Here is a 21,361-nt window from a genome sequence, read left to right as displayed (position 1 = left end):
CCTACAGGTTTCCTCCTTCCCCAAAAGAGGGGGAAACTGGAAATAACACATGCCTTTTAAAGACAACTGAAAGTTATGAAGTGACAAAGCAAGAATCGCACATTACTAAGGTTTAGCATAAATGCTAATACAGGAGCTAAGTCATTCACTGGCTCCCTTGTTAATTAATTCCTGCCTTTTCCTCCTGATGTTTGGCTGCAGCTGTCACTCAATACTACGTCTATAAGGTACTTACAGACATAACTACTGGCTGACCTTTAGGGACACAGAAGCACAGCATGCCTAAAGTAACTCTGCCATTTAGCAGTTCTGTATCTACTGACCTGCTGGGCAATTAAGAACGTGATTCTCCGCAGACCATAGTCAACAAGGATGTTTCTCTACATGGAAACAGAAGACAGTGTCACGGCACAGAAAAGACCCCCACCGACCTCAAGAGAGGTTTAGATACCTTCACCAAGGAAGCAAACACAATCAACAGGCTGTCGGGGGTGTGCTAACACAGCCTTCAAAGGGGCTTCAAAGCACTACACACGCGTGCCAGATCTGCAGCTGTGCAACGGACCTTGGACTGGGCAAAGGCTCTGAAGATCGGCACCAGCTCTTCATCCTCCAGGTGGTCCGCACATCTGAGCACAACGTTGAGGATGTGGATTGGCTCCTCTCGGATGTTCTGGCAATGAAACCCCACAGTAAATCCTCATGTTTTGGCTCAGCGGCACCACTGCTGTCCTGTACCTCCCCAGGGGAGTCAGGAACAGTGTCACACCCACCTTGGAGTCCTCTTCATCATAGATGGTGGCTCGTGCCTCGCTGAACAGGGAGCTCTCTAAAGGCAGATCTGCGAAGCAGGAGATCACTTCATCGAAGTTCCTGCCAGGAGCCAAATCGAGGGATGGGGGACAGGGTGACAAGTCAGCACTTCCATATCCATGTCATGCCAAAGGCAACAGCTCCAAGGACCCGCGCTAGCAGGGGTTCAGACACTAACAAACCATCCCAGGGTCACAGGCCAGCTCAGCTGGATTCCCTCACTGAGCACCCGGGCTCCACCAGCAAGTGGCCAGATCCAAACACCATGAAATACAGCTCTGAAGTGCTTGTATTTTATGACACAGAAATACTTCATGAGTGCCAGGCAAGCACCCCCCCAGGCCTGCAGGAATTGCATGAATTTAAAGAGTGTTTCCACACATGTCCAAGTGACATACCATGTCCTCACTAAGCAACTGTCATGCTGAAAATATCACCTGCCCCTGACCACTGACTGTGGCAAGAACTGGGAGCTGCTCCAAGCACTGCCCAGCTGCCAGTGGCTTTGGGTCTGCCACCAACTTCTACCCTACAGTGACTGCAGCAGCACCCAAAAGGTACGTGCAATGACTGGCTGGGCGCAGCTCCTCCGCTTGCCTACCTTGTGAAATCCTCAAATCTGTCAAAGGCGACCATAGCTCCCATCCTCTGACTCAGGGGGGAAAAGCCGCTGTCCATGAACAGCTCGGTGCTGTGCCGGGCCAGGTCCGGGTTCGAGATGCTGACGGGGACAGACATCCTGCACGAACAAGGCAGCCATCAGACATGGGAGGAGGCACCGCTCCTCTGCCAACGCAAGAACTGTCACAGGAGCTGCTTGGCCAGGCAACAACACTCATTTTGCAAAGCAAAAAGAAAGGATTAGCTGCAGGAAATCCCTCTCTGTTGGGCTGGAAGGCGTCTGCTCTGCCAGCGTCCTGGGCAGACCGACTCCTTACTGATCGACAGTTTTGCTCGGAGTTGGTAAACACCAGCCATTTGTCTGCAGTGACAGAGCTCTGAATACGACAGCTTAGGCCAAAGGGGGAGGAAGCAAGAGCCTGGCTTTTGCTCATCCCAGACATCTGTGCCTACAGACTGCTTGGGCAAAGGTGTCTGCAGGACAGGCGATACCCAGGTGCCTGGTGACAGCAACTAAACCAACACTTCCAAGTGAAACTCATGCCAAGTCTGCTTCATCTCCCATCAGGCCCAGCCAAGAACAGCTCTCCTCTTGCCTTCTATACCAGTTTGCATTGCTACTCCTCTCGTTACCCACCTTTCAGAGGATTTTAGGCTCCAGAGCGCTATCCATTCAGCTGGAGGAGTGAGGCACAACTCACAGCTGTTGTCCAGCCAGCCGATACCTTCTGTTAGAGAGGGGGCATCTTGCTCTGCTGGCAGGAGGTAAAAGTGCAGCTGCCAGCAACCAGAGCACGAGAGGAGGGGGGCAGAGGCTGAGAGTACAATAGCCATGTTTGGTAAAGCACTTTGGCAGCGGCAAAAAAATCATCCTCACGTGCCAAAAAAGGAAGTTCCCCTCTCCAGCTGGTCAAGGTGGGGGAACCACAGTCGCCAAGATCAGAGCATTGAACAGCGGGCATTTGCATGGACAACAGCCAGACTGCCTGCACACGACAGGCCAGCTGAGAGAGGCTTTAATTAAAGTCCATCCAGGGAAGCTTGAGCTCAGCCTGAGGAAGGTTTATTAGTTTCCTCTGAGAGCCCTCCCACTTGGCAGAAACAAAGAAAAATGAATTAACAGCTTCGCGAAAAGGATTGCGTCCACTGGCAAAGCTAGGGACTGGCAGAAACAGGTTAGAAACTGCGTGATGACCTCTCCTACCTATTTGGATGGGATGATGGCAGCATGAACTGAAACTCCACCACACAGGTGCCATCCGAGAGCTGGCGGTGCTGCAGGCTGTTCAGCTCATAAGCGATATATCCACGCCTCACGTACACCTGGAGAAAGGATGGGGAGGCAGGAAGGTTAAAATTGCAGGTGCTCTCTCCTGCAATGCACACAACAACCTTGATATGACACAGCGGCTGTGACAAGGGCACAGCTCTCTCGGTGGCAAGCGTGCTCCTGCTGTGTCCCCCCCCGGCTCACCAAGAAGAGTCCCCTCCGGCCCTTACCTCTAGCGCTGCCATGCGCACCACCTGGTTGGTGTGGTAGAAGAAAATGGGAAGCACATCGAAGATGGTGGTTTCTGAGAGGATCAGTTTCTAAGGGGAAAAAAACAGAATTCAGGGCAGGGATGAGGTGGGACCCCCAAAACCCCATCACATCCATGGGGAAAGAATGTCCCACTTGGGTTACTCCAGTCCAGACACGAGGGCAGGAGAGCGACGAGCCCTTTGAGGTACTTCTAGACACCCAGCACCAGCTTGCCATGAGGAACCCTCACGTGATCCCCCCTCCCTCCAAACACGGGGCAGAAGGGGAGGGGACATGGTCTTCATTGGCAACAATCGTCTCCTCTGGTCTGCACCCACGCTAACATTACTAGCCAATGCTGCAAGACTTTAAATGCCTTTCAGGCTTAGTTTTAAAACTAAGTGGCTTGCAGACCAGACTTCCTCACCAAAGCCAGCCAAAACGCTTGTCTGGAAAGTAAAATTCCCTCTGCTGAAAGTATGAGATTTCCAACCTTCAGGTTTTCAGGGCAGTACTCGTGTCCGTACATGTCGATGGCAGACAGGAATATGGACTCCACCTGGTTGTGCCTCAGCTCGTAGGAGGGCAGGTGAGAGGCGATCAGCACCTGGAAGGGGGAGACGGTGGCTGGGAGTGTGCGGGGAGCCCGCCGAGGCCGGGGGTCCGGTGCGGCGCTCGCTGACCTGCCTGGCTCGCAGCGCCACTTTGGAGTGCTCCGTCTTGCTGAGCTGCGTCAGCTCGTTGAGGATGGCCGTCAGCTCGTCCGTCAGCGTGGGGTCCCGGCCGCACAGCTGGTCCTGCAAGGGCAGGAGCAAAACCTCCCAGAAGCTGGTCCCTCCCGCTCACCACAGAGCAAAACCTTCCCCTGCATCCCTGGCGCTGCGCTGAGGCAGGGCAGGGAACGGGGAAGAAACCCAGGTCTCGAAAATGGGCAAAATGCTGTTCTGAAAACCAAGTGCAGAAGCGCAACGCAGAAGAGGGAAAATAACGTTCTATTAATGAAGCAGCCAAACACATCAAGAAAGAAGCTTGAAAACAAAACGCAAACCCTGGGAATGTATTAAACAGGAGAGCAAAGCAGTTTATCATCCGCTAGCTTTACAGCCCAAAGCACACGGATGCAAGGGGAGGCAGGCCTGAAGGTTGCAGTCAGGACGAGTACCAGGAGCAACCAAGTCCTATCCCAAATCTAGTGCCTAGGCAAGGAGGGATTTAAAGCTTGCCTTGGCTTACTTGTCTGCGAAGCAGATGAAATAAGGTCAGGGCCTCTGAAAGCCTCAGTGTGCAGCAAGCACCCCACAGCATGCTTGCTGCGCCATGCCCTGCTGTTGCTCTGGGCCACCCCTCCAGCAAGGGTGCAACGTCCCATCCATCCTCTTTGCCCAGGAAGCCGCTCACACACTCCTTTTACTTCTGTAACACCTCAAGGGGCCTCTGCTACAAAAGAGCAGGAGCTTGGGCAAAACGGGAGCCTTTGAGGACACTGCCTGCAGGGACACTCTCTGCAAGTCTTTATTTCTTGACATCTCTGGACACAGGGCGTTCCTGCCCCATCTACTCACAATTAACATAGTCACCAGCAGGTTCTTCTTTGCCACCTGGGCATGTGAGAAGATGCGTTCCAGCACCTGGGTCATGTCAGGCTTGTACTGCTCCCTCAGACTGATGACACACTTGTCATAGTGAGCTGAGGAAGACAGCAGGCACCGTGCCATTAGCCCTGCTCCCCCGCCGCCACCCAGCACCGGCTGGGGCAAAGAAGCCCCCCCCTTCCCTGACCTTGCTGGAACTGCATCTCCACTTGCAAGTACCGTCGCAGCAGGTCCAGCACAACCGACTTCATGTAGCCCCGGATGCCGCTGCGGTACCTGGGGGAAGCAGGAGGGTCTGACCATGCTGCGAGGAGCAGCCAGTCCTCCCTGCACAGAGCAGGCAGCTTGATGACGGCAGGGAAGGCCACGATTAACGCTGGCTTCACAGACCGCGCTGCGGGCACGTCCCCATGGCAGAACGGGACGCAGCCCTGCGACTGCTCACCTCTGCACCAGCTGCACGATGCTCTGCGTGTTCATGAAGAAGACCTCCCGCTCTGCCTTCCTCTGGAGCGTGGCCGCGTGGCTGTCCAGCACGTTTGCAATCTGCCAGAGCAAGGGCACAACCAGACACACATTCAGGAATGGCTGAGGCGCAGGAATGCAGCAGCCTTGGGCAGTGGACAGAGCTCAAAGAGAAGCTCCGGCCGGACCAATTTAGGGGAAGCAATGACTATGTTGGTGAGGAACTGAGACTCCCCCTTGTACCACTCACCTGCTGGCTGGGAAACCGGCACAGCACGGAGGTGATGTTACTGGCGTACTGCGCCATCACCTTCCTTATCGACTTCTCCACGGAAAGGGGGATTCTTCCGGAAATGCTTGTCATGATTTCCTGAAGCTCCAGGAGAGGCAGGGAGGGATCCCGCAGGGTATTCATCAGCTTGACCACCCACTCCTTTACCTACAGGACACAAAGGGCTGCACTGCTTGCACCCACCAGCTCTCCCTGGAAAGCCGAGGGGCAGGTCTCGCTGTCCCAGCGAACAGGCCAAGAAGACTAGACCACCGAATGTTAACTGCACCAGCATCCCCATTAAATTGCCTTGGGACCCAGAGGAGAAGGCAGCACTCCGAGGCATCTACCTTGGCGCTGAAGTAGGGCTCTGGCAGGCAGTAGCCGTTCATGATGTTGATGAGATTGTCCAGCACATCGCGCAGAACCTGATGCAGCTTCTCCCCGATGATGGGCAGGGTCTGCTGGGTCGGGAGGCCTCCTGTAAACGGCTGAGCCTGCCCGAGACGCAGGGAAAGAACGGGCACTCATGAACATCGGAGAAGCAAGCTGACCCAGATCTTTGCTGAAGTTAAATGAGCAGCCAGAAAGCTGCAGTTGTCTAACAGCCATGGAGAAAACAGCACCAGCCTGTCCGGCTTCTGCTTTTGATTAAATACAGAGGAAGCTCCTAACGGTCAGCATTCACATCTCTGCCATCGCACCCATCGTGAGAAAGATGAAGAGCAGCTACAGATGTGGACAGAACATTATACTAAGAACTTGCCTCACAGCAACCTCTACATACGGGTAAGTGTTCACAGGATGCTTGTGCAGCACAACGCTGTGGCATGCAGAGAAGCTGCCCAAGCTCTAACGCAGCCGGTTCAAGGACGCCGCACAGCCACTTGTGCCCCCCCCACAGCATGCCCTAGCCTAATGCGGCTCCTCTGCTGTTGGCCCTTGAGCAAGCATCTCCAGAGCCCTGCCAAGTCCCCGCGTGGCACAGCGCTGCCTTCAGACGCCAAGTGAGCAAAATGCCTTGGAAGCAGAGGCAGGCGAGGGTCACGGGGAGCAGGCAGAGGAGAAAGCAGTACGGCAACGCGGTTCACTCCCAGCAGAAATACTCACAGGTTTCACTTTGGTGGGATCGTCTAACTCGAGCCTGGCTATAATGCAGCCGGCCTCCAGCAACGCTCCTGGACGCTTTACATAACGTACACGGCCAGACTCCTCCACCGACAGGGTCATAATAATTTTCATCACCTGCATGAGGATCAGTGGGATATTCACAGAATGCAGCGAGCGAGCACCACGCGCACCGCAAAGCGCCTTGGACACCGAAGCTTCATTGCGGACATTAAATATTGGCGGGTTTGATTTTTAATCATGTAATAGACCCATGCCGGCTTAAGGCCCATGGGAACGGGAAGCCCCAGGCTCCAGGGACTTCTCCGTGCTCTTCTGCACTTACCTCTATCTCTGCGAAAACATTCCCTTCCGTGATGTGGCCTCCATCTTCCACCAGGTACTGCAGCAGCTTCCCCGCAGAGGGCGATCGCAGCACGGTTGGATCTTTCTCCTTCTCAAAGTCGCACGTTTTGTTCCCGATGGTGATTCGGTATCTGAAGGAGAGGGAAATTTCTCACTGCTAGACCGACTGGCCGTCTGCTCGCCAGCTTGGAAGGCGCCTTGCCCAGCAGGTGAGGGCTCGGCGAGATTGACGTACTTGTCGATCTCTTCCTTCACGTAGGTAGTGTAGCTGTTGCCGTTGTAGGAGAGCAGCAGCCCCCCGTCGTTCAGCCGGTGCACGTCTATCTCTATGTGCGTGCTATTCATTATAATGACGTATGTCGTCAGCGACTGGCGGGCAACCTGCGAGCAGCACCCAGAGAGATCCTTCAAGGCAAACATCTAAAACGCGTACAACCACCTTCGCTGAGGGTGGTGGGAACAGCAGGTTGCTGATGAGCGTCTCCTAGGCACATGGCACACGCATCTCTGCTACGGCCCACGCAGAAGCTGTGCTCTGCCACGCGCAGCGGTGGGACGGGGCCTGCGCTTCGCTGACTGCTGTGCTAGCCGTCAAGGGCTGGAGACAGCGGCCTTGTTCTGCATCTGCTGAGCTCTTTAGTAAACAGCTGCTTCTGTTGTGAGGAGCGAGTTATTTAAGTAGAGCTCAACTAACCGGGTTTAAAAGCAAGAAAAGGGGATCTTATTAAACTCAAGGACAAAGGCAACAGGATATATGAAAATGCCTGTCAGGTGCAAAAGGATAGTCAATCTAATTTTTACATTACATATTTTTAAAGGGCAACCTCTTATTATTGCATTTTTCCACATTGTAGCATTTATCCTTGTGAAAAGCATGTGTTGGCCCAGGCCAACATTGCAGCAAGTTTGGAAAGAGCACAGCACAGTCTTTACCTGGAGAACATACTTCACACCTTCGTAGATGAGCTCCACGTCAACAATGTTCAGCAGGGAAGCTGCTGGCAGCACCTGACCTCTGAAACATGAGGATAAGGTCAGACACCAGAAGAATTTGGAAGTATTTTTTGTTTGCAAGTGCTGGCCTAAAGCGAGCGCAGGGAGCCAAGTGTGTCAGATGTCACAGCGAGGCGTTGCTTGAATGTGCTCATGACGTTCAGCACGCTCAGAGCCAAGAGCCGGTTTAGATCCGCCTGGGCCCAAGCAGGGAAGGCTGCGAAGGTGACCACAGAGGGGAGCAGACTTCCACTTTAAAGCACCCATGCGACTGCTTCTTAAAAAGGCATCCGGAGTCAGTCCAGACACTGACAAAGCACACTCAGATAGTGAAATGTGGGAGAGTCCCCAGCGTCCTCCAAGGCCAGAGGAATAACCTTGATGTTCTTGAGTACAAAAACAAAAGCAAGCTGCAATCAAGCAAGCCACTTCCCTTTGAAAGCTCTATTTTCATAACTGCATGGAACTGTTTTTTCCCTCCAACAGATAGTGACATCTGAGATACCAAAACCTTGTGATCTATAGCAAATACCTTTATTTCTCTTTCTATTAAATTGTCTAGAGGTGCAGCCTGGCTCTGGACCTGGTGTGCAGCTCAAGTTCAGGGTGGGCATTGCCTCAATTTGGGAAGTGTTTACAGCCTGCCCAGACAAGGAGGAGAGGGGAAAAGGAGGACAGCCCAGAGAGACGAAGCAAGGTTTTAAGAGCAAGAGTCAGGTCTCTACACCCACAGGCCAGATCCTGCAAGACACCAGCCGTTGGGAGCAACCCTTTAGGGCACGTGCTCCCACTGCACAGACGGCAAAGGCAAGACCCCCCCCTTGGGTTTCATAACGCCCCAGTGCAGGCATCTCCCTCCGCTCTGCCAGCACCGTACCTTTCCAGCGAGTGCAGGAAATCGGTCATACAGGTCCTAAACGCAGCATCCGCAACATTCAGGGCGCCGCAAACAACACCTAACATTGTGTCTGGCTTCTCAGCCTAGGAAAGGGAAAAATGACAAATAACGAGGTTTCCTAACATAATGGGTGAGGCAACCCAAGGGATGAGCAAAAGGGAGAAGCCAAGAGGCCAGTGTCTCCCACCTGCACTTTCTCTGCAATCAGATGGTCCAGCCAGCCAGTATCTATCTCGTTGTTCTGAAAGCTCTCCGTCTCCAACACCTTAATCAGATATTCAACTGTGGTCCTGAAATCCCCGCGGATAGACAGCTCTTTCAGAGCTACCACCATATTCCTTTTAAAGAAAAGAAACTCCACTGATCACAGATCAGGCAGCGTCTGGCTTTCATCAGGGTGGTCAAGGGCTCTCCTGCACCCAAGACACTCCTGCCTTTAAAACTGTCTTCAGACGCTTCAGATATTAGAAAGATCTCCTGTTTTCCATCCCCTACACACAGCAGGTGTTAACCAGCTCCTCACGTGCCTTACTTGAGTATCTCATTCTCAATTTAGCACATTAATGTAGCAATAGGCTGTTATGCAGCAGCCAAAGGCCACACTCAGTTGGGGTGATGAACATACTGGCCTTGGATGTCTTGGTACCTGGATAAAATACCTCTACAAATCGGGAAGGAGAGAGAGGGGAGAGGACAGCTTGTATGCTGAGCAAGACTCTCCAGCCGTTTGGTTTGTGGTAATTTTTCTGGTTTGCTGAGAAAAGTGCTCTTCAATGTAATATAAAGCCTTGACTTAATAAAACACAAACACCTAAGAGAGCAGATTAATTATGTGTTGCTTTAGTTAATTCCTGAATGAATATTGCATCTCAATGGCACTAAGCATATGCCTATCTTTAAGGAAAGCGTTTATCAACTGGAGTCTCACCACCACCACCGCAGTTTCTGAAAACTCTGCCTTCAGCTAGACAACCTCTACAACACAAACAAGCTGCTCAGTACAAAGGCAGTCATTGTCCTTTGAGATAAAAGGCCAGTTTTCTTGACTCATAAACCTATTAAAACAGGGTGAAATTTGAATTTTTTCAAGGATGGTTGCTTTCAAGCCCATATCGCAATACTCACGATATGGCCTCTTCCCGATTCTCTCCCCATGAGAAGCAATGCCCAAACTGGGAGTCAGCAAATTCGTGCAGCCCTCCGGCAGCAGCTACACTGAAGTAGCCCCAGACGTTCTTGCTGCTGCGAAAATTCAGCTCCTGCACTGTCCCAGAGCTTGGCTTAAAACCCTAAACAAATGCACAGGACAGAGCAGAAGAAATTGAGAAAACAGGCTTGACATTTTTGAGAATTAGGGAAAAGGGAATCCCTGTGCCTCTTTGTGGTCTGCATGTGGATTCCACTAATCCCACAGGTTTTGCCTGGGAACGGAAGTGTTGCGAACATTGTCTCCTCGTGGAGGACCGTGTGCAGTTCAACCTTGCGGGCAACAGGAGCCTGCTGTCCCCAGGGTGCTGGGCTGCTGCCCGAGAGCAAAGCCCTCTTCAGCTCACCTCCTCAGGGTTCTCGCTGGTGATCCGAGTGGCAATGACGTGGCCTCTGGGCACGGGGGTGTTGGTGGGGCTGTTGAAGCAGATGGGTGTATCACCCCAGGGACTCTCGCCGTACAGCACTCGGATGTCTTTTATCCTGTGCAAGGGGATGCCCATTGCAATCTGCACAAGTAACAAGCAGAATTTAGCATCAAAATTACAGCCAGGCAACAGCAATAGATAGTTTGAACGAAGAACAACAGGAACAGAAGCTATGCTGTGACTCCAGAGACTAAGGAGGGATGTTATATTGCTTTTGCATGCATGTTACGTACTAGAAAATGGGAAAAGCTTTCCTCTGCCAGGCTGCCAACATAACACCTTTCCCTAGGTTGCAAACTCGACCCCTCGCTCCTGCAGAGTCATCCATGTGTCGCGGCAGCTTGCAAACCAAAGCAGCAGCAATGCACGGTGGTGTCACCCCGGTACCTGTAGCTGGGCAGCTGGAAGGTTCACGTCGGCGATCATTTCTGTGCAGGGGTGTTCGACTTGCAAGCGGGGATTCAGCTCCAGGAAATGGAAGCTCCCGTCTTCGCTGTAGAGGTATTCGACTGTGCCGGCACTCACGTAACCCACCATCTGGGCCAGGCGGACTGCACACTGCAAACAGAACACAAAACCGTGCTCCGAGTAACGCTGGCACCCCCAAATTCACCACTGCGAAGGGCACGGCTTCAGAATCAGGGTTTTCCTGAGCAAAACAGCAGCAGTGTCCTGGGACAGATCCAAGGACAGGGCAAATGGACGTTCTGGGGGCAGGGGAGGAGAGGGAGGGAGGAACATTGCACCAACATGCTCATGCAGCCAAGCAGGGCTGGGGGATCCCTGCTCAGCTCAGAGAGTCCTTCCCTTCCCAGCAGCTGTCCGGCAGGATAGGAACACTGCACAAGGAGGGACAGATGGTCTCCTATGGTGGGGTCTTATGCACTTGCAGAAACATAAGGGATGCACATACACAACAGCCTGTCCTAGCGGTTTTGCTATCCTGCTGCCCAGAGCAGAGCCTCTGTTTTCCTGTTCCCTTCCTTAGGAGTCTCAGATGCTAAAAGCCACAGTAAATCCAGCAAGGAATAGACCAGTTTTTCACTAAAATCCTATGCCTTTTTTCCAAGCTGCCTCATGCCACCAGAAGACCTGGGACACCCACCTGTTCCATCACCTCGATGACGGAGGGGGCGGCGATGGTGGTGGGCGCCTCCTCGATGATCTTCTGGTGCCGGCGCTGGATGGAGCAGTCGCGGCCGAACAGAGAGATGGCGTTCCCGTACTCGTCGGCCAGGACCTGCACCTCCAGATGCCGCGCGTGCTGCGCCAGCTTCATCAGGAAGATGGGGGACCCGGGCGCCTCTGCCTGCACCTGCCACGTAGAAGAGAGCTCATGCTCCAGCATCACCCTCCAAAATTCATCCCAGGGCAGAGGCAGGGGCCTCTCGTCCTCCTCAGCAAGCCCAAGGCAGCCGCACCATAGCAGAAACGCAAGGCGTGAGACACAGGAACGAGCCCATGAGATGGGCACGGGATGGGAACAGGAGCCTGCTCCGTGCTCCGGCTCGGTCAAGGGGACGGGGCGCTCCCCAGCACCACTTACCTGCCTGAAGCTGGCACCAAATTCCTCCGCAGCCTCCACTTTTCGGATCCCTTTGCCCCCGCCGCCTTCTGACGCCTTGATCATCACTGGGTAGCCGATCCTCTTGGCAACCTGAGAGGGACAAGGGGCCAGGACTGGGATGGGTGAAGAGCTCCCAGCCCCAACCCACTGCTCTAACAGCAGCTCAGTCCACCTTTCCCCAGCTCAATGCCTTCCTGAGCAGGATCTCAGTGAGCAGGAAGGTGCTGGCAACAGAGCTGGGACCAGAGGGCAGTCAGCTGCAGAAAACCCTATTTCCCAGATTACACCAGTCCTATCCTACTGGGAATGCTGTGAGCATCCGCAGGATGCGGCGAGCACCAGGACTGGAGCTGCATCCGCGTGGGAGAGGCTCGCTGAGGAGGAACAAACCGCTGTCAAAATGTCCTTGCACCACTGTCCCACGTGCTGGGGTCCCAAAAGGGCCTGAGCCAGCCCCGTCCTGGGCGGGCTCCAAAGAGAAATAACGGCGTACAAGAGAAGCAGCAGCAGCAGCCCGCAGGCTCAGCCTTACCTCCAAGCCTTCCTCCACGTCCTTCACGCAGCCCTGCGCGTACGTCTCCAGGGGGATGCTGATCGTCCGCTGCTCCTGCTGGTCCTCCTCCGACCACTTGGCCACCAGACCTGCAGGCATGGCCGGGGGCTGCGGTCACCACCGGGGCGGCACTGCCACGGCCGCGGCCACAGCCGGGACGGCACGCTGGCCAAGCCCTGGGGTGGGCTGGGGAGCCCACGTGGGCACAGATGCAATTTCCCCCAGGTCTGTGCCCCTCCAAACCAGCTGCTGCCCAAACCAGCAGCGGTTTGGCTACAGCCGGGTCCCTGACATCCGCAGCCCACCCCACCACCTGCTAGCACGCAAGCCAGCAGAGCCCCAGCCCTGCCAGCAGGACCTTGGCTCCGGTGTTTGTCTTTGGGGAGAAAAAGGAGAAGCAGGCACATGGGGTTAGGTCAGGGGACGAGGGGGCATGCAGGGCACGTGAGGAGCCGTGGGGCTGGGGCTGGTGGAACTTACCGCTCCCGCTCCACGGCAGCGTGGGAATCTGGACCGTCTGGGCCACGATCGTGGAGGCGACTTTGTCCCCCAGGGCCCACATGGCATCGCTGGGGGGGCCTTTGAGCAAGGAGGGAAGAGGGTTAGAAAGGGACCAGCCAGCCCGTCTTGAACACACGGATGCGGTCGATGCCTCGCGAAAGGCGCAGAAACACGCTCTCCGGTGAGCTGGCAGCTGGTGACGGGGACAGCCCTTCCGCAAGCAGCGGGAGCACGGGGCCATCACCCCAGCAACCCGCTGCCGGCTTCAGGGCAGAGCTCAGCCCTTCTCCAAAGGGAATGGCCAGGATGTCCCCTAGCCAGCCTGCTCCCACCCTATGTTCCTCGGTGAACGGCCTAACAGCACGCACGTTCCAGGGGAAACTCAGAAAACGGCAGGTCTCCTGGGGCAACTCCAGGCAACCAGTCCGGGAGTTGCCCCGTTACAGGACGAACCCGGCAGATGCACAAAGTGGGCATTGCACAGCGTGGTAACCGGTGCCACCCGGAGACGGAGCGTGCGCACGAACACACGCTAGCCCGATGCACGCTGTTCCCTCCAGCGATCGGAAGAAGGGGAGACCTTACCCAGGAAAGCTATTCCATTTTTCTGCAGGAGCTCCGGCAGCTTGGGGTTCTCCGAGGCATGTCCCCAACCAGCCCATACAGCCTGACACAAGAGAAGGAGCAGCGTGAGCCGTTACCTCCCGGGCTGCCGCCCTCTCTTTGGCCCCGACATCACGCATGGTTTCTCCGAGCAGAGGGACCTGGGCCCCGGGATTAGCCATCCCGTAAATCATCAGGGCAACCTGAGCAAAGGCTCAGGGCGGCCAGTCCAGCCTGCAAAGGTCAGAGGCCCCTGACCAGCTTTTACCTGGACTGGGATTCGTTTGGAAATGTCCACGATCAGCTCTACGTTGGCGTAGTTGTTGTTGTTGGCTCCTCCGGGAACGGGCACGTAGTGATCGGCCATTTTGATGTACTCTGCAAAGACGCGGCACGGCGACGGTGGGACCCAGCCGAGCTGGATACCCCGGGGCCGGCGACGCTGAGGCAGGCGGCACCCGAGGCTGCCCCCAACTCTGATACTGCTGCAACCGCCACCAATGGTGGCTCCAGCATGGATTGCACCCCCTTCCCAAAGCCCCTCCACACAGGTGAGGCCAGAGAGGGAAGAAACTTGATTTACTCCTGAATCTGGCTGCACAGTCCTTACAGAAAAGCACAGGGGACACCAGCAACGCCCGAGCACCAGCTGTGCAGAACACCACGCTTCCCAGGCCATAACCCAAAGAGAAGGACAGGGCTGACCCAGCTCACCCCCAGGGCAGGTGGAGAACGTCACTGGTTGAGAAGGTTTTAGGAATTAGCAATTACCTGCATTAGCCTTAAGATCTTCAGGGGTAACCATGACAACGAACCTAATTGCGCGCTCATTTCGGAACATCTCGTAGGCCCACCTGCGGATGGAGCGCATGCACTTCACGGCGGCGATGCCATTGTTCGCGATCAGGACCTGGAAACGCGGCCGGGATGGAAACACGGCCGGGACGGAAACACGGCCGGGACGGAAACACGGCCGGGACGGAAACACGGCGCGTCAAATATGCAAGCACACAGAGATGCGAGAGCTGAAACCTCTCATTGCTGCTGAAGAGCAAGAGATGGGAATGCAGCGTCTTATGGGATGCAGCCCTGCTATTCTTGGAAATGAACAGTAAAAAGGCAGGATTTTGAGCAAGGTGTTGAGCACCTCTAGCGAATATATCACAACCACCAGCTTCAGCTGGAAACAACACCCAGTCAGTTAACACAAGCAGAGAAGCATTATTACTAGGGGAGCTTTGCAACTGCCTGTTTTCTTTGCCAGCAAAGCAGAAGGAGCCCTGCTAACAAAAACTTTGATACGTGGCACTGGAGCTAACTAAGAACTAGACTTTGGCCTTCATTTGTGTCAGATAGGCAAAACTGCTGCAGGAAGCCTCTGTGCAAAAACAGCATTAGGAGAGCTTCCCTCTCTAAATTTCTCTTAAAGTAGTGAAAGAGGTGAAAGAGAGAGAAAAGCACCTGCTCTCAGTTACTCCAAGCTGAAGTTCATCTAAGGCTGCTGGCTCTGGGGAGCACCCCCAGGTCCGCACTGGGCACGGCGGGATTGAGCCAGACCCCGGCCTCGGCGGGTCCTCCCCCGTGCCAAAACGGGAATTAGGCAGCATTTCCCAGAGCTCTGTGTTTTTACGCTTCACGTGAGGGACAGCAGGGATGGGAGAGCAAGCTCTGGAAGCGGGATGAGGGGCTGGGAATGGGCACGCAGCACGTGGGCAATCCCAGCCGGAGCGGAGAGGCAGGCGACATGGGAAGTTCCAGGTTATTGCCATAAAAAGCAAGGACCCCGCAGACCGAGCAAAGACAGAGATGGAGCAGCGGGAGCCAGAAAGGGCTTGAACAGAGACTCCAGAGAAAGAAGCCAAATGCAAATCCCAGAGGAGACATCAGCAAGGTGCTCCAGTGTCCTCCCAGGGCCTGTTCGAAGCCCCCAGCAAGATGTAACGATGCCCCGCAACGTGCAAAACGGCCTCAGCCGCAGGCGCCGTGCCAGCTCCGGCAGGTGCGCGCGGGGCTGGCTCGGGGAAGATACCTTCTCAAAAACACGGTTCCCCCCAAAGCGGGTCACAAACTCCGCCGGCGAGGCAACGGTGAAGTCCCTTTGCAGATCCAGCTTTCTGTGTTCGCGGCCCTTCTTCACCAGATGCAGCCCCGACATGCTAGGCCTGCGGTGGGTACAGAAACAGCACCAAGTAAATACAGAAACTCCACGAGATACATGAACAGAGCTCTCATCGGAAGCAACGCATCTGTTTCCGCAGGCTTGGGCTTTCAAGAAGGAATTAGTTTTGCAATCTAACAACCCTGAACTTGATATAACGCAACAAACAGAGATAAGACTTTGCCCCTCCTGCAGTTTCTTCCCACGCAAGCAGCAAAACCATCGCGACTCCTGGCCCTGCTGACGCACGCAGGGAACACAAGGATTGCTTCCCTCGCTGCCGGCTCCCTATCACACACTGGGATCTCTCCAGGGACATTTAACACCCTACTACAACGCTAGATAGAGCGCAGAGGAAAACTGTTTGCAGCTGAGTTGTATGGGACAAGGGATTCTGGATCAACGGAGTGTTTCCCAATTAAAAGCCCCCACACCTGGGAGAGGCGCTGGGGCTCTCCGAGGACTTTGAGCAGCTGCAGGTCCTCATTCATTCAAAAGCAGGGATAAAAGGCAGTTTTGCAGCCACAGGGGGCGGTTTGAAAGCGCAGCGTGCCGGACAAAGTCCCGCGGTTTGCACTGCAGGGAGCAGAGACCTGCCGAGGATTTTCGGCCTGTGCACGCAAGCGCGTGTGCGTGCGTACAGCCCCAGGCACAGCGCTGCCAGCACCACGACACGCACGTGCCCGCTTCCTCCCGGCAATGATTCACAGCTCAGTTAAAGCTGGAAATACGGCACCGCTCTGCTCCGAAGGCCAAGGAACAGGAAAGCCAAAACACGGCGCTGATAGCGGACGCTCCCACAAAACGGCCGGGGACGGTTAAACGCACCGATGTCCCTCTGCTGCGGCCGAGCCCGCGCGAGGCGAAGGGGAGCGGGATCTCGGGGCCGGCCGCGGTCCCGCCAGGGGGAAGGAGCCTCCCCGACCCGCCACGTCCCGGTGAGCCCCGTCCCCAGCCCCTGTGCGCGAGCAGCGGCTCCCAGGCTCGGGCTCCCCTTGCACCGGGGGGACCAAGGGTGCAGAGGGCAGGCTGCGCTCCTGCAGCATCCGGAGTTTAGTCCCTGTGCCAAACCCCATAGTGTCCCGCGGGCAGGGCCGAGGGGGGACCACCGGCACCGCAGCGGGGTCCCCGCTCCGAAGGGCTCCGGCCGGTCGCCGCTCACCCATCCCCGCCGTGTGGACGGCAGCGCGGACAGGAGGCTCCAGCACTGCCGACAGCCCCTCGCAGACACGTGCAAAGTCGCCCGGCCGCAGCCGGAGGCGTTCTTTCCAGGTGGTTTATCCAGAGTTTTAAGCCACTTTTTATTTTAATTGCAAGATTCACGTCCCCTTCATAACTTGGCCACGGGATCCAATGATTTTGAACTTTTGATTGTTCTTCCATTTATTGTTAAAAATAAGCAAAGGGAAAACGAAATCTCGCAGCTCAGATTTCACACTAGCAGGACTCAGCACTTTTGTCTTAATGGGAAATGCGTGTCAAAAGCGTCGGGATGGAGGGGTTGAGAAACATCAGGATCTTTCCACAGCTCTGGCTACTTTATGAATAGCTGCAGCACTACAACATGGAGCCAGTTTTACTGCTTTCCTCAATAGACCCCGGGCACCGCTCAGCCGGGCGCCTTCCTGCAGCCCCGAGCCCGCACCGGCCACACCATCCCCATCCCGCGTGCACACCGCACTAACAACGTCGGCAGCATGGCTCCGGCATCGATGGAAAAATAATTCCTCCTGCATTAAAATGCAAATGAAAACCCGACCAAAACGTCGCTAGCAACACGGTGCATTAAAACTTCCAGACTTTCAGCTAAACGAGACGACAGCGTTTGGCCGAGCTGTTCAGCGGCGGCGAACGGGCCGTCCGCCTTCATAACGCATCGCTGCGGGCAAAGGTCTCGTCTTCAACCGCCGCGGAAGGAGAGCGGCCAAGAGGGGCCAGCAGCGAGGCGCGCTGGGGGGCAGAAAGCCTCAGCGGGGGAAAGCCCCGGAGGTTTTCCAACCCCGGGAGGCAATCCGGACCCACGCCCCTGGGCGCAATCCCAGCTCCGCTCCCGGGAAAGGGGTTTTGTTGCCATCAGAAAGGTGGCAAGGGGAAGCACAGAGCGGTACGGAAAGGCTCCAGGCTTCCGTGAGCACCGTAACCTCGCACGGAGAACGGGCAACGGAGACGGCGCGGGACAGAGGGACCTGCAGGTTTTCAGCGGAGCCGTCGAGAGGCTGCAGCCGCTCGAAAACCCAGAGCCTGGCTGGACTCCGCCGCACGTCTCGCTGGCAGCGCACGCCGGGGCCCTTCCCCGGGCGGCCCCTCCGCCCCCTGCCCCAAAACTCGCCGGGACACAGCAGCAGCAGCAGAGCCGCCGGGGCTGCAGCGGGGAAGAGAGGATAGGAGCGGAGTGGCCTTAAAAATCCTAAGCAAAATCCTTTAGGCTTTCTTCGTTTCCTGCTCGGGATTTCAACACTGGCGTTCACGTTTTAGGCTTTTCTGTGCAAACAAGCAGACTAGAAGCTTACCGTCTCCCTTGCAAAAATGACAGAAAACATTATTCTTGTACGCTAAGGTCAGTCGAGGCTGTTTCTCAAACACAGCAAGGTTTGACAACAGAATTGAAGAGCAGCTTTGGAAACCTGGACATTGCCAATGGGAAAAACTGCTCCCTCGTTCCCGTAGCTTCCAGAAGGAAAAAACAACTACAAAAAAAAAAAACCATTGATCTCATAACTCAGCAAGAATAGGTCTAACCCAGTAAACCCCTCTGCAGCCCAGGCAGCACTAAGGCAGGACAAAAATCGCTATGAAGCTATCAACAGAACGAAGATCATCCATCTTTCATTGACTCATCACATAGCAAAATGACCAAAGAGCTACTTTTTCTTCCCCTTTAATAATTTATCCCTAATAACTGCAAGGGCAGAGGAAGGACAGGGCGGCAGCTGCTGCTTTGCTTTTCCAAACACAGCAGCAAAAACACCATTAAGCGCCCTGGGTCTCCTGCCGCACCGAGATCAGCCGCAGAGACAGCCCGCAGCCAGCCGGGGAGGAGAAAAACACGACGCCGCAGGCGCAGCAAAACACCTCGCAACCCCTCGCCCGGGGGCCGCTCCGTTCCCCGAAGCGCCCGAGCAGAAGCGGGGCAGCGGTCGCCCCCGGGGAGCAGGAACGAGCTGCCGCAGAAGCGGGGCCGGCAGTGGGGACCCGCGGGGATGCCGGGGACCCGCCGCCGCCGCCTCCGAGCGCGGGATGCTCGGCCTCCCGGCCCAGCCTCCCTCTGCTCCCGCACGAACCTGGCGGGCATCGCGCCGCGGCGAGGCCCCGCGTCCCCGGCGCCTACGCGGGGTCCGGCTGGGGAGCCCACCTGGCGGTGCCCGCTGCTGCATCCTCCTCCTCCTCCTCGCCTCTGCTCCCTTCCTCCCCCGCGGCTCCGGGATCACAGCAAACTCTTGAGCATCACCATGCGGCACATTGCAGAAACTTTATTTCAGCGACCAGGCGCTTCCCTCCCGAAGCAAAGCTGTCCTGAGCCACGGCGGGTCACCAGGGACGGAGGCGGCCGGGCGAGAGAAGAGGACCGCCGTGCCCCGGCGCGATTCGGCTCCCAAGGGCGCCAGGCGACCCCCGCGCGCACGCCGCGCTTCGGCAGACCCGGGCGCCCGCCCGCAGCCCAAGGAGCGCCCGAGCAAACGCATCCAAGTGAGGGGAGCCAGGGAACGAAGCGGGTTTCATTTGTTATTTTAGACGACGACGCTCGCTGCCCTTTTGCTAGCGTTATCCTCCCCCCGCAACACGGGCGTCCTGGCCGCTGCCCGGGGGGAGACGCAGGCGCAACGCCGTGAGAACCGAGGGCATCGCCTCCCTGCCTTCCCCGCCGCCAGCTGCTCGCTTCACGCCGGTCGCGCAAGCCCTGCGAAAAGGCTCCGTTTAACCTGCAGCCGAAGCAGCGACCGAACCCCGACATCGGCACCAAACTTGGCCACGGACCCCTCGCTCTGGGTCCCGCGATGCCGATGCCCCCGATCGCGCTTTTTCTTATTAGCAAAAGGCCAGCAGCCAGCGATCATCACCACGCGTGCGAGCTCGCGTCACACCGAGCAAACGCCGGCAGCGCCCGGCACAGTCCGAAGCGTCCTGCAGCCTCACCACCGCGACGGACCCGCAGCGGAACGCCACCTTATCTCACAAGGAAAACCCCAGCCCACACTCACCCTGATGACAGCCAAAGCTGCGCTGATTTATTGGCACGGCCTTTCCCGGTGCCGGTATATAGTGCGGGTAAAGAGAGAAAAAGCAAAATGAAAGAGGAAGGTGTGAGAAAACAGGAGTGACTCGGCATTAGTGCTGGTGACTGTGTTTAGAGAAGTATCATGCAAACAAAAAGCACTTTTCACCCCATTCTTTGATACCGAAAAGCGTTAGAACAGAGCAGCCTCCTCCCACCGATCCTCCTTGGACTCATGCATTTGGCATTGCTGCTGCACAGATTTGCTCTGACACATCTGCTCTTGCCAGGGTGCTGCTCTAACCTTGTTTTCATGTTTTTTTTATGCAGCAAGTCAAACAGGACCACAGAAAGAACGTGAAATGTAACTGAACCAGCGAGCAGCATCCCAACATCACCGCACAGCCAGCATCGCTCTGCTCACGGTCTTCGCTCAATCTAGAAAAGCAAGCAGCCTTCTGCCCGGGCCGGTTTGGGGCCCAAGCAGCAGCAGTTATTCGATAATCACCTTGAGCCAAAACTGACAACACACATCTCACTCTAGTCTGCTTAATAACACGCATGGGCGCAAGGTGCAGAGTTTGCACCTGGATTTTAGCAACAGGACTCCTGAGCCTCGAGTCCTGGTTCAGGTCCCTCTAATTCGGAGGGAGCTCAACACTCGCAGGCTTATCGTGGAGGCAGCAAACTCAACCAAGCAGCACCTTCAGGGGGTGGCCCCGATCTCTCAGGTCGGCTTAGAGGCAGGGTCACTACTCTAGCAAAAGCCTCCCAGAGCTTTTGCAGTGCTGCAATAAAGTCTCGAGCTCGACACAGCCTGAGGGACATGACTGAGGGACTGAGCCAAAACTGCGGGCAGGGTCAGAAACGGGGCCAGGGAGCAAGATGTTTGTTAGCAGGGCCCTAGTCCACCACGGACCTCAGGATAACAACAAAACAGCCAAAAAAGCTCACTGAGAAGCATGTCACGCAGAGTACGTCTGCCCAAAGCTCTAATTTTTGCACCGTTCTCCCTTCAAGCCTCCTGTGGCTCGATTGCTCGGCCCCAGCACCCTGCGTTACCTTATGCTGGTGGCCATCTCCACCGAGGAGGCCAGCGACACGGTCTCGCTGCCCACGACCGCCAGGCTGCTCCGCCGGCTGGTGACTTTGAAGGCTCCGGCCACCACCTCATCGTCGGAGTTGTCGTCGAAGGAGCCCAGCACAAATTTGGTCAAGGCTGGTCTTCTGAGCGTTGCTGGATTATACACCATGATCTGCTCCTGCTCCTCCCTGGCGGGCTTGTTCAGCTGCAGCGGCGGATTTGGGGGAAGGAGGGGAACCTGAGGCCTGCCTGACCCATCTGATGGAGCGTCGGGCACCGACACTGGCAGGCCAGCAGATGAGGGAGCAGCTGGAGGCATTTGCTGGCTGGAATCAGCTCCCGGCTGCTCCGAGCCCACCGTGGAGGCATCATCGGTGGTGGTGGCCAGGGAAGGCTCAGC

The 21,361-nt window shown here is 56.0% G+C and overlaps 1 protein-coding gene across 1 annotated transcript in view; it reads right to left on the bottom strand.

The window, feature by feature from the left end:
* Positions 1–21,151, bottom strand: part of ACACB (acetyl-CoA carboxylase beta) — a 32,714-nt gene extending 11,563 nt beyond the window's left edge. The window contains exons 1-31 of the mRNA XM_067307311.1: positions 20,940–21,151; positions 15,536–15,668; positions 14,278–14,416; positions 13,775–13,884; positions 13,489–13,570; positions 12,883–12,981; positions 12,382–12,491; positions 11,829–11,939; positions 11,388–11,597; positions 10,670–10,840; positions 10,202–10,363; positions 9,774–9,937; positions 8,836–8,986; positions 8,628–8,731; positions 7,691–7,772; positions 6,993–7,138; positions 6,738–6,888; positions 6,395–6,529; positions 5,635–5,781; positions 5,264–5,452; positions 4,994–5,094; positions 4,736–4,824; positions 4,519–4,643; positions 3,640–3,753; positions 3,450–3,563; positions 2,935–3,024; positions 2,639–2,757; positions 1,415–1,552; positions 774–873; positions 566–673; positions 324–380 (exon numbers count right to left, since the gene is read on the bottom strand). Coding sequence (XP_067163412.1) covers positions 324–380; positions 566–673; positions 774–873; positions 1,415–1,552; positions 2,639–2,757; positions 2,935–3,024; positions 3,450–3,563; positions 3,640–3,753; positions 4,519–4,643; positions 4,736–4,824; positions 4,994–5,094; positions 5,264–5,452; positions 5,635–5,781; positions 6,395–6,529; positions 6,738–6,888; positions 6,993–7,138; positions 7,691–7,772; positions 8,628–8,731; positions 8,836–8,986; positions 9,774–9,937; positions 10,202–10,363; positions 10,670–10,840; positions 11,388–11,597; positions 11,829–11,939; positions 12,382–12,491; positions 12,883–12,981; positions 13,489–13,570; positions 13,775–13,884; positions 14,278–14,416; positions 15,536–15,668; positions 20,940–21,130 — 3,942 coding nt within the window. The 5' untranslated portion in view covers positions 21,131–21,151. The remainder of the gene's footprint in view (positions 1–323; positions 381–565; positions 674–773; positions 874–1,414; positions 1,553–2,638; positions 2,758–2,934; positions 3,025–3,449; positions 3,564–3,639; positions 3,754–4,518; positions 4,644–4,735; positions 4,825–4,993; positions 5,095–5,263; positions 5,453–5,634; positions 5,782–6,394; positions 6,530–6,737; positions 6,889–6,992; positions 7,139–7,690; positions 7,773–8,627; positions 8,732–8,835; positions 8,987–9,773; positions 9,938–10,201; positions 10,364–10,669; positions 10,841–11,387; positions 11,598–11,828; positions 11,940–12,381; positions 12,492–12,882; positions 12,982–13,488; positions 13,571–13,774; positions 13,885–14,277; positions 14,417–15,535; positions 15,669–20,939) is intronic.
* Between the last annotated feature and the right edge of the window lie 210 nt (positions 21,152–21,361).

This window comes from Apteryx mantelli, chromosome 17 (genome assembly GCF_036417845.1).
Source record: "Apteryx mantelli isolate bAptMan1 chromosome 17, bAptMan1.hap1, whole genome shotgun sequence".
Lineage (NCBI taxonomy): Eukaryota > Metazoa > Chordata > Aves > Apterygiformes > Apterygidae > Apteryx > Apteryx mantelli.
Note: the sequence above shows the minus strand (reverse complement) of the source record. Positions and strands in the feature narration are given on the sequence as shown.